The 12,034-nt window shown below is 46.8% G+C and overlaps 1 protein-coding gene across 1 annotated transcript in view; it reads left to right on the top strand.

Annotated features, from left to right (window-relative positions):
- SETX (senataxin) overlaps window positions 1-12,034 on the top strand; it is a 1,477,926-nt gene that overhangs the window by 853,347 nt on the left and 612,545 nt on the right. Inside the window, exon 13 of the mRNA XM_069609306.1 lies at window positions 11,804-11,971. Coding sequence (XP_069465407.1) covers window positions 11,804-11,971 — 168 coding nt within the window. The remainder of the gene's footprint in view (window positions 1-11,803; window positions 11,972-12,034) is intronic.

Raw genomic sequence — 12,034 nt, 5'->3', positions numbered from 1 at the left:
AGACCTCTGTGGAACATCCTTACAGCGCACATTCCCTCTTGAGATGAGCCTTGCTGTTCAGCTCGGCTACCAAAAACTGTCTAGTTCAGGCTTATATGAAAGGTTGGTTTTGCTTACACCTGTAGTAATAGTTGTGTGCAGGGATGTCATTTGCCCAAAATGCCAGGGGTAGCGGAAGTAACATCACACAACCCTTGACCCCCCCGATGACATCACAGGAAGCCATTTCATTTGACCCCACCCCGAAGTGATATCGCAGGAAGTGTTGGAACACAACCTTTCACCCGTTGACAAAACAGCAAGTGGCATCAAAAATAGCATTGTACACTACGAAAAATATGGTTACGATATGACTATAATCTGATGTACATTTCATACAAGAATGGATCGCCATATGTATCGTTAAGAACAGTGTGTATAGGCCCATATTACCAAATTACCGTGAATACAAGCAGACGTCCATGACCAAATGATGATGTCTTATTATATAGCACTTACGCTTAAGCAAGCCGCCACTCGGTGAAGGCCATCAGAAAAGGCCTCAGAACCTCTCTGCAGCTCCTCTGCGAGAGAGGTCTCCGCGTCCACCTAGGATGCGTCCTGTCCCCATGGAAAAGGAGCCCCTGCCGCCATTGCAGACCACGCGGCTTCCGCCGCAATCCACAAACACGGGGAGCCGTGTCTGAGCTCCATGGCAACGGAGTCATCTGATCTGCGTGCCGCTGCCTGCCAGGCAAAGTCGCCACTCGACGAAGGCTACCGGAAAAGGCCTCAGACCCTCTCTGCAGCTCTCCGCTGCTCGACGGCGCGGAAGGCGCCACTATGCCACCACAGACAAGGTAAGGCCTCACCCCTCAGCACCAATATGTACTACCCCTCTTCCAGGGCAGCCCACTTCACTACCATGCGCACCTCGCCATGCATCTACAGGAACGCACGACTCCGGTCGCGCACCCGCCCCACTATCCCCAACACCTGTACTCCTAAACCGGCATACCGCAACTTGAGGGCAGGCCTCAGATGTCCACAATCCTCACTCAGACACTACGCTACCAGGGCCAACTTTTCTCCAATGGCAGCCCTTTATAATGTAGCCACTTCAACTCAGATCTTTGATGCTCGTACCACCAACCAAGCCTCAACGGCCGCTACCAACGTAAAGCCTAATACTAACATTGACTCTGCACTGCCACCCATGTCTAGGCCTAGTGTTGTTTCCATGGTGAATGCTCATGCTGTTGCCCCCATGAACACCACTGATTCCACACTACCTACTAGGCCTGTGCTAACGCCCACACCCGCTAGGCCATCCACCTCTACACCTCTAATTGCTCATACGCTCAGCTGCGCCTTGCTCAACGGCTGCTCCGTACCCGCCCACGCCCTTGACATCAACGACCTGATCATCAAGGACAACCTTGATCTCCTAATTCTTACAGAAACCTGACTCAACGAAAGCTCAGGTCCGGCACTATCTCTGGCCATTCCATCTGGGTACTCCATCTTCAGGAAAGACTGCACCTCTCAGAGGGGTGGAGGCGTGGCCCTCATCGCCAGGGAAACTCGCCATCAGAGAAGCGGTAGGGCAACTTGATAACAATGGTGACTACTTCCCACTAAAGATTAATGTCTCCCCCAACTGCACAATAACTATGCACATTGTCTACAGACCTCCGGGACCATGCACTGACTTCCACGACACACTCATCCTCGCACTGTCCAACATCAAAAAGACCTCCCAGGTCATACTCTTGGGCGATCTCAACCTAGGGCTCAACAACCCCAAGGACTCCCATGACAAATCCCTCAAGAATGCCCTATCCGCCCTGGGCTTCACACAGTCTATCTCTGACCCTACTCACCTCAAAGGGCATACCCTCGGCTGGATCAGTCACCACAACTGCTCTCTGCTAATCACTGCCAACACCCCCATCCCCTGGTCTGACCACCACTACATCCAATTCAACCTTAGCACCAAAAGAGACCCCCCTCTCATCAAACCCCCCATGCCCCCGTGCCCGGCTACTCTCGCTAGGAGCTCACACCAACTCAAGTTGAGAACCTAGCACCCTACCTCCTCAATCCGGCCTTGCAGGCCCCATTCTCCAACAATCCTGAAACCTTAGCGAACACCTTCAAAGATGTCATCACATCAGCAGTGGACGCCATTGCTCCAATGACCCTCAAAAAAGCCAAGAAAGCCAAACAATCTAACTCATGGTTCTCCAAAGAACTTCTTGACCAAGAGGATTGCCCTCTCCGCATGGAAAGCGAACCCATCTGAAGCCACCAAAATAGTGTTCAAAGCCATCTCTAAATCATACAAAACTAACATCATCCTAGCCAAAGCTGCCTCCCTTAACGCCAGGATGTATGATGCCACATCTGGATCTGAGGAAATATTCACCATCATTAGGGAACTTGAAAAACCATCCCCTCTCCCCCCCCCCCTCCGTCATCAAAGATGACAATTGGTGCAATAGTATTCAATCTGCCATGCTAGAGAAGCTTAACACTCTTCAAACTAAAATTTGTGGACACCAAAAAGCCCCCTCCAGCCTCATAGCTAACCTGCATTGTGTAACCTCCACGACCACCAAGTCCATTTCCTCTCCACCTTTTGACTTCAAAGATAACACTGAGCTAGAGGTCATCACCCTGCTTCACTCCATCAAACCTCTAATTGTAAAGGAGATGCCTGTCCAGCTAGTCTCATCAAAGACTCGGCACCAGTTCTAGCTCCTTTCCTAACAGCATTTATCAACTCTTCTTTCCAGTCGGGCCATGTTACAACTGGACTCAAGGAGGCATGGGTACGCCCACTCCTCAAAAAACCCTCAATGGACCCAACGGTCCCGGGGAACTATAGGTCCATCATCACTGTATCTTTCTTACTCAAAATTCTGGACAAAGGAACCTACCTGCAAGTCCAAAAGTTCCTTGAAGAAAACAGTCTCCTCGACCTGCGGCAATCTGGCTTCCGCCCGCGACATGGTACCGAAACGGCTCCCCTGGACTTAAAGAACCAAATGGACGATCTTAGAGACACAGGCAAACCTTCTATCCGCTGCTTTTGACTTGGCGGCCACAACACCCTGTGCCACCATCTAGCCACCCGACCCAACTTCTCCCCCAAAGCCTGTCAATGGATCACCTCCTTTCTCCAAGAAAGCCCCATGAAAGTCTTTTCTGACTCAGCCTGTGGCGCTCCTAGCCACATCACCTGCGGTGTTCCACAGGGATCATGCATCACACCCACGCTCTACAATCTCTTCACGAGGCCTCTGTTCAGCATCCCTGATTCCCTGGGCATCTCATATACTAACTATGCGGATGACACATAGGTACTCATCCCACTCATGGGTGAGTACCTAGCGGATACCAAAACCATCTCCACCATCTACTCCGCTATACAATCGTGGATGGCAGAGAACTGGCTCTGCCTCAATAGTGAAAAAAACAAACTCCTCCTCATAGGGTCACCCTGCACCCTGGGTAACCTCAGTGATCAGTACGCTTCTTTCCCATCAAGGTCTCCAACCACGTTAAGACACTCAGAGTCTACCTGGACTTCGATCTGTCCATGGATAGACAGGTCAATGCCATTGCCACCTCCTCAGCCTACTATTCTAAAGTCCTCAACCCTGCCAGGCCCTTCCTGTCTCGCCAAAACTACCTTACCATTGCCAGGGCAATAATCGGATCAAGGCTAGACTACTGCAATGCCCTTCTCGTTGGGACCTCCAATAAAAACATTGCCAAACTTCAGCTAGTCCAAAATAATGCACTTAGGGCAGCCACAGCCACCGCAAGAAGAGATCACATCTCAGAAATCAGAAGACCGGCCCACTGGCTCCCTGTCAAAGAGAGAATTGTCTTCAAAACACTCGCCCTCACCCACAAATGCCTCCATGAACTTGCTCCTCCCTACCTGATCCAAAGAATCACCAAGCAAACTGCCACAAGACGCTTAAGAAAATGCTACTCCAACACGATTGTCACGCCCAAAACGCGCACGGTGCGCGCCAGAGGCTCCCGTTTTCCCACCCAGGCAGCCACGCACTGGAACGCACTGCCACCTCACGTAAGAATGATTGAGTCCCACCAAGCCTTCCGCAAAGCCATCAAAACCAAGCTCTTTGTATGAAATGCACCCTACATCATTCTGGATCTGAAACTCATTTCATGCATCTTGTATATCCTTGCCTGAATCTGTGTAACCAAGACCTCCAGTCACCTGTATATTCTCTGAATATTCCCTTAATCCTAAATCCAACAACTGCCTGTAACAGTGCCTCGATGCCCTTGGGCTGCAAGTGTGCTATACAAATGAAAATAAATAAAATAAATAAGCGCTGTATATAGAAATAAATATACACCCAATATCACCCAACCTGTGTTGGTACTCATTTATCGACCTCAGAAGGTTGAAAGGCTGAGTTGAGGCGTTTAAGAACAGTCTAAATCAGTGACTCACCCCCTGAAGTGTGCCTGAAATAAACCTTTAATGAGTCTAGCAATTATTGTATAGAATTCCAGGAAGACACATTATTTGGTATTCCTATTCTTTCTTATTTAGGGTCAGTGCTGAAAGTGTTAGACTTGTGGCCCTCCTGTATTTAATTTTCTTTTTTTTAAGGGGCCTGAACAAGAAGGTCAGCCACTCCAGCAGTAAAGAGCCACATGGTTCTGGCCACAGCCCAGGAGCTTGCATTACCAACCCCCCCCTTTTTTTTTGAGGTAGAAAGGGAGACCTCAGCGGTCGCAGTTGCGACCTCTGGCGACCCCTAAATAACATCCTTGGCTGTGTGCAGTGGTCCCAAAGGGTACTGCATAGAAACTCTGCCTAACTTGCGAGGATCCTGAAAAGTATTTTAAAGTGTATTTGATTGTTACATACATTGCCCTTTTTAAAGAATGTTTATTTAAAAATTAATGTTAAATAAATAACTATGTATAACAGAAACCTTGCGTATAAGGGTTACTTGTAAATACGAATTTCATTTCTACAGCTCACATTTACCCCTCTTGAGATAAGCGTGGCTGCTCAGTGACACTACCAACGTGTGTAGTACAGACCTATACCAAAAGGTGGGTTACCTAATACCAAGCAAATAAGTGTTGTGAAGTCTCACACAGTGTTACTAAACCAATTCTTACCCAACAATCTCAGACAGCGGTTGGACTCTTTGCTCCCTCGTTCCTGCACTCTGGTGAGGGGACTCTGGATCTGGAGGTCCTGTTTCGGGATGGTTCTTGGGAGTCTCCTGGAGCTTCAGGCTGGATTTGTTCACCGGCAGATGTTGCACTCAACTACAGACACTCTGGCATTGGGCTTCCGAAGCAACAGAGCAGCACAGCAAGTCGGAGATAGTGGTCCAGTAGAGTTTGTCTCTGGGTTAGTTGGTCCCACTAAACCAAGGGGAGACATTGTTCCGTCCGGTGCTTCTCTTTTGAGTTGAAAAAGTAATTGAGCACAGCAGCAGGGCTTCACCGGTCAAATTCTAAGGTCCAGGAGGCTGCAGCAATCTTCCTTCATTGTTTCTTTGTCGGGTGTTTCTCCCAGTGGTTGACTCTGCCTGCAGTCCGAAAACCCTCGCCTTTTAAGCAGGTTTCTCCCATTCATGCACAGCCTAAGCTGTCGATCACACAGCCGGGTGGCTGTCCTGCAAGGACAGCCAGCCAGCCAATCGGGACTATTTGCATTCAGGCATTCCTAGAGACAAAGGTGTTGGGGAGAATTCTCATTTCTGTGCTAATTCCCTTCAACCTTGGAGAACCCCAGCTCTTTTGCTGGTCTTTAGGACTTTTAATTTCAACCCTGGAGAGAGTGAGTCCTTTTCCTCACTGCCTCATGTACTTATCTGATTTGGACTCTGTTTTCTTTGTTTTTGGAGTCTGACAAACTCCATAGGCATCTACTTTTTGTATGCTGACACACAGCACCAGCTCCTTTTAGATTACTCATAAGGTTTAAATACCTTTTCTTGGGTGAACTACAGTTCCCAAGAAGAGTAAAGTGAAATGTACTTTACTTACTTTTTCCTATGTAGGTCCAACACACACCTTATGTGGAGTGCTGGGGGTTACTTAGTAGCCCCTTTTCCTACTTACTCATGTAAATATTTTTGTTACCCTGACTACTTTTAATGGCTGGTGGCAGTGGTTTAATTTTCTTACCATTGTGCTTTTCTACCGCAGGCTGTATCCTCTGCTGCAGTATAGCAACCATGGGTGACCATTGTGTCAAAATGGCCACAGTCGTCTTTTTTGCCATTTATTGTTTGTGAGGTCGGTCTTTGGTTTTACTTTGCACGCCAAACCAGGTTTAACCCTTTTGTTCGTTTTGCCTTTGGAGGGCTTCAGTACTGAAACCCGCCTCTGGCTCCAGTGTGTCAGGCAGGGCAGGAAGGGAGAGAGGTGCCGAAACGTCCTTGTCCTTGGTCTCCTTGGTTACCTGAATGCACCCAGTCCTGATTGGCTGGTTGTCCTTGCAGGACCGCCACTCTGATGTGTGAGTGACAGCTAGACTGTGCATGAATAGGAGAAACATGCATAAAAGGCAAGGCTTCTTGGACAGAAGACAGTCGACCACTGGAAGAAACATCCAATGAATGAATTGTGAAGAGAAGCTTGCTGCATCCTCCTGGACTGTTGAACTGCCCGGTGAAGCCCTGCTGCTGTGCTGAAACTTCTTTTCCGAATCGACAAGAGAAGCTCCGGAGAAGACGACTTCTTCCTTTGGGTTTGTGGGACCAACTTAGTCCTAGACCAACTTTGTGGGAAGACATTCGCCAACTGGCTGTACTTCTTTGCTACTGCTGGGCCAGGCGTCGAGAAATCCATAGTAGATTGCATCATCTGTAAGCCGAACAAAAGCTCCAGGAAGATCATAAGAACCCTCCAAAGCAGGACAACCCAAGCTCGAGTCACCTCACCAGAGTGCTGGACTAAAGGAGTGAAGGAAGCCCAACCAGTGTCTAAGATCTGCGGCGGTGCTGTTCACCGTGCATTGAAACCGCAAAGTGCAGCTGAATTGAAAAGAGCCTGTAGCTGCCTCCGAACTGCTGTGCAGGAGTCCTCCAGACGTCCTCCCCCTTGTCCCCAGGAACACAGGAACTGCAAACAAGACAGAAGCGAAATGGATTCTCTTCATCTAACTTAAGGTACTGTTCTGACTAACCTCTTTGTAGCTTGCTTTTCTCAGTTGAGACTTGCAGTAGCTGCCTTCTAGAGTTCATCTCAGCTCTAACTTTTCACAAGTTCAGCAGCTTGTGGCCCAACAGTGATTATCTACAACAACTCTCTAACTTTGCAAGACTTTTGTTATCCAAGATGTGCCCCAGCTCCATAGACTTTGTTCCAAATTGACGTTGGTTGTCCTGGCTCCCTGCAGACTCTTCTAACACATTGACTTTGATTCTTACTGTCTCCCATAGGAGATACATTGGTATTTAACTAATATTTGCAGGGAAAGGTTTTTCATCTAGACTTCATTGGGAAATTTAAAAAGTACTCACTTGCTCTGAGAACCTGTTAACCTTTTCCTACCTTAACCTTTCCTCTTTAACAACCTCAAAGGTTTACAAAAGTGATATATAAATGCCAATACTGTCCTAGTTAGTGAAGTCACCTCGCAGTGTTAGGAAGTGTGCATGAAGCATCTCTAAAGAGGGTCTACTTTCTTTGCCTTGATTCTGAGAAAGTATCTTGAGATAATCTGGCTGCTCAGTCACTCTACCAACTTGTGTAGTACAGACCTATACCAATAGGCGGGTTACCTAATACCAAGGGGACAAGACTGGTGTACTGCATCAAATCTTGCCTAACAAGACGGGGCAGTTTCGGGACCCTCCCTCACATCCTGTCCTCCCAGACACACTGGAACCAGAGGCCAGCTTCAGGGCTGAAGCCCTCCAAAGGAAAGACAAACAAGGGGCTCAAAGCCGGCCCAAAGCACAGAGTAAAACCCAAGAAAGACCTCACAAACATAAAATGATGAAAAAAGAAGACTGGGGAGGAGGGGGGGGGGGATATTCCAAACATGGTCACCCATGGCTGCTGTACTGCAGCTGAGGGTTCAGCCTGCGGTCGAAAAGCACAATGGTAGGAAAAAGTAAACCACTGCCACCAGCCATTTAAAGTAGTGAGGGTAAACTAAAAATGTTACTTGAGAAAGTAGGATAAGGGGCTAGTAGGTAACCCCCAGCAACCCACATAAGATGGTGTGTGCTGGACCTACTAAGAGAAAAGGTAAGTAAAGTCAATTTCACTTTACTTTTCTTGGTAACTGTGGTTCACAGAAGTAAATGTAGTTAAACCTTATGAGAAATCAAAAAGGATTTCTCCGAGACACTACACTGAAGGTTCTGTGTATAACCATATAAAAAGCAGATGCCTATGGAATTTGTCAAACCCCAAAAACAGTGAAAATCCAAATCAGGTAAAACACATGAGAGAGTGAGGAAAAAAGGTCTCAATCACTCCAGGTTTAAAATTAAAAAATACCAAGTCCAGAAAAAGAGCTGGGGGTCTCTATGGCTGAAGGGATTAGCACAGAAATGAAAATTCTCCCTAACGGCAGGTACTGGTGGAATTGATTTATGTGCACTGACTAATGTGACTGTATATATGTTCTGTAGTAGATGGTTATCTGATCCTCTACCTGCTAAGTATTCATTTTCTATGTGTTGTCCTGGGCCTATAATGAAATGCATATTTTTATAACTAAGTGTAATGCATGGTGTTTCACTGTGTGGACTCCTTGTGGACCGCTGACCACACATGCTTCTCCGGAGAGCCTTGCCCACTCTCCACTGTGCCTTGATTGGTGTGGCTTCAGCTCACTGAAGTAATCCCTGTTCTCCAACAAAGAGTGGCCTCCTAAACATCTTGGTCAGACCACAATAATATAACATTTGCTAACACACTAACTCGGAGTGCAAAAATCACAACTGCATCCATCATTTTACCTCTGCTGGACCAGATTACTTCCCCCAGACTTCAACGGACACTTGTCCATCTTGGTCGACATCTTTGACGCAACAATGGCCAAAGCTATTGACCGAGTGTGCCCTCTCACACTGCGTAAAGCCAAACCTTTATCACACTGCAACTCCTGACCTCAAAACCCTACTTTTAAAAAGGGAAACGAGAAGGAGAAACAACTCTGAGAAATGTACCATCAGATATAAACAAAGAAAACGTTGCTACCCTGGCTAAACTTACAAGATGGCACTCATCGCTGCAAAAAAAGCAACTTCCAATGAAAGAATCCATAGGTCATTTCCAGCTCCAGTTAACTATCATTCTTACGCAATTAGAAATGTCGGACCCCCCACCAGATGCCCCAAAGACAGCACATGGTGCATTAATGTACAAAATGCACTGCTAGACAAACTGTCTCTGCTTCAGAAAAAAATTGCAATAAAAAACACTTTGATAAAAACCCCTACAAAGAGGTTTACTCATCATCTTCCTGCCCACTTGACCTTTAACTTCAAATGCGGCAGTAAGCTGAAACCTTACAAGTTATCGAAGGCCTAAAATCTTAGAGATGCCGAGTCGACATCTGCCCTGCATCAGTGGGCAAAGACTGTGCCGAAGCACTGACCCCTTTCAGAACTGCTGTTATAAACGCCTCCTTCACCTCGAACATGGTCCCAACTACCTTAATAGATGCCTTGGTCAACCCCTTGTTACAAGAAAACACTTGATCCAGCCACACCTGCTAGCGCCCCATCACCACCGGCCCCTTTTTACTAAAAATATTGGACAGGGCAGCATACACCCAAATCCAAGCCTTAGTCTGGCTTTAGACAAGGCCCACAGCACAGGAACTGCCCTTGTAGACCTAAAAAAACATATGGATGAAGTCAAAGCTGAGGGCAAGGCATCCCTGTTACTCCTGCTAGACCTGTCAGCAGCTTTTGACCTTGTAGACCGTCAAATCCTTTGCCGACATCCCTTTTCTCAGACCATGCCACCTCCTGGATTGTATCCTTCTTATCCAACTTATGTTCCAGAGTCTTCTCAGAAATAGCTGTAACCCCTCCAACAGCCGCTGTATCTCTACCACGCTTTACAATATATTCACAAAGCCTCTGTTCGACACCCTTGATGGCTTACGAACAACCTAGACAATACGCAAATACTCCTACCCTCACAGACTACACTCCTGACGCCAATGCACTGCACTCTGTCGACCTAACAATCAAAGTCTGGATGCCTGCAAACTTATTTTGTGTCAGTGACGAAAAAACAGAAATGCTGCTAACCGGTTCACAAACTACCCTGGACAAGCTCAATCCCAAATACATGTTGTTCACCATTGACGGCTGCACAGTACCAGTCTCAAGCTCTGTGAAACCCTTACGTATATCTTGATTCCACCCTGTCTTTGAACAGGCAGATCAACCACATTGCATCCGCGCCAGCCCACACCACAAAGCTGATCAATGCCTGTAGGCCATTCCTTTCTGTGGACCGCTGCATGACCATCGTGCGGGCCCGGATAGGATCCAGACTTCACTACTGAACACCCTCTTTGCAAGCACATCCACCCAGAACCTCAAATTACAAGTCATCAAAAATAATGCTCTCAGCGCCGCCTTAAACATCCCCAGACGGGAACTTATATCTGCGGCCAGAAGAGAAGTGCACTGGCTTCCTATCAGGCAAAGGATCATCTTCAAGTCCCTAGACAGGACACTTAAGTGCCTTGCCAACGCTGCACCCATGTACGTACCCCAAAAATGACATATGGCCAACTCCATCAAACCTACCCAGTCCTTACACTTGAACAAACTCGTTAGCCCGAGATTCAGAAGGAAAAGATCGGGGTATGAGCTTTCCGGTCATCACCTCAGAGAATTGAACTGCCCTCCCACCCCACATCGGAGCAGAACAGTCATACTGGGTATTCCGCAAGAACCTAAAATGTTACTGTTTGCACAGAAAGTATCCGCTCCTAGCAGCCATACTACCGAAAACCATTGCACCTTCTCCTGTATACGAATGCTAATCTTACTGTACACACGGTCTGAAATGCCTGAATATTATCTGCACCTATGTAACTTGCGCCCTGTTACCTTAGGGTTTGGCGCAGTACATGTTTAAATAAATCTGTCCACCAGGCCAGAGTTTAGAAATCCATTCTAACAGTCTGCACGTTATCACCATTCATAGCCATTTCCTTGCAATGTATGATTGACCTTGGGAGGAGAAGCAAGAGCCCTATTTTCATTTTTTTCAGAATTTGGCAGATGCATTTAAACATAAAAACAGATTGAAATAGATCGAAGTATATCCCTTTTAGGTCCCTTGCTACCAACTGCTTGCCCTCCCCCTCCCGTTAGCTACCCACTGGCTTGTTTCTCTGGTTCTGACACCATGTTCTTCCCCCCTGTGATTGTAAATGCTCCGTTGCTTCTCAAAGCTAGGCCCACACTCAATAAATACCCAAATAATAAGTAAAAGTGGACAACTGGCACTATCACATATAATCAGTAGGACACCGTATTGCCATCATCCAGAAACGTTTGGAGGCCTTGAGGTGCATTTTTATGCACATTCCTTTTGCGTCTTTCACTCTATACCTTTGACTTAGTGATGCATGCCAGGAAAGGTATGAATGATTAAATAGTCCTTTGCACGCTCCCAAATTTGGTGTACACTACCACTCAATGATTCGTACAACCTCTGTTCTGATGTGCCTGAAAAGCTTTCTAATTTTCTTTACAGTAAAAATGTTTGCTTTCCTCCACAGCAGTTTCTAAAACCAATTTATTTTTTTGTGTTGTAGTTTCCCTATTTCAAAGACTACAATGATAATCAGAACAAGGCAATTGAGACGGCGTACGCTATGGTGAAGCTGCAGCCTGGACTTCCCCATATTTGTCTGATTCACGGCCCACCTGGTACAGGAAAATCCAAGACTATTGTTGGCCTGCTCCACCGTATTCTGACAGAGGTACTAAATGTTTGGACTTTATTCCTGGTTAATGCACACATTGTCACCTAAAAAGTGTTTCAT

Source organism: Ambystoma mexicanum, chromosome 8, assembly GCF_040938575.1.
Source record: "Ambystoma mexicanum isolate Mex_15411 chromosome 8, UKY_AmexF1_1, whole genome shotgun sequence".
Taxonomy (NCBI): domain Eukaryota; kingdom Metazoa; phylum Chordata; class Amphibia; order Caudata; family Ambystomatidae; genus Ambystoma; species Ambystoma mexicanum.
The sequence above is the reverse complement of the archived record's forward strand: the minus strand, read 5'-3'. Positions and strand labels throughout refer to the sequence as shown.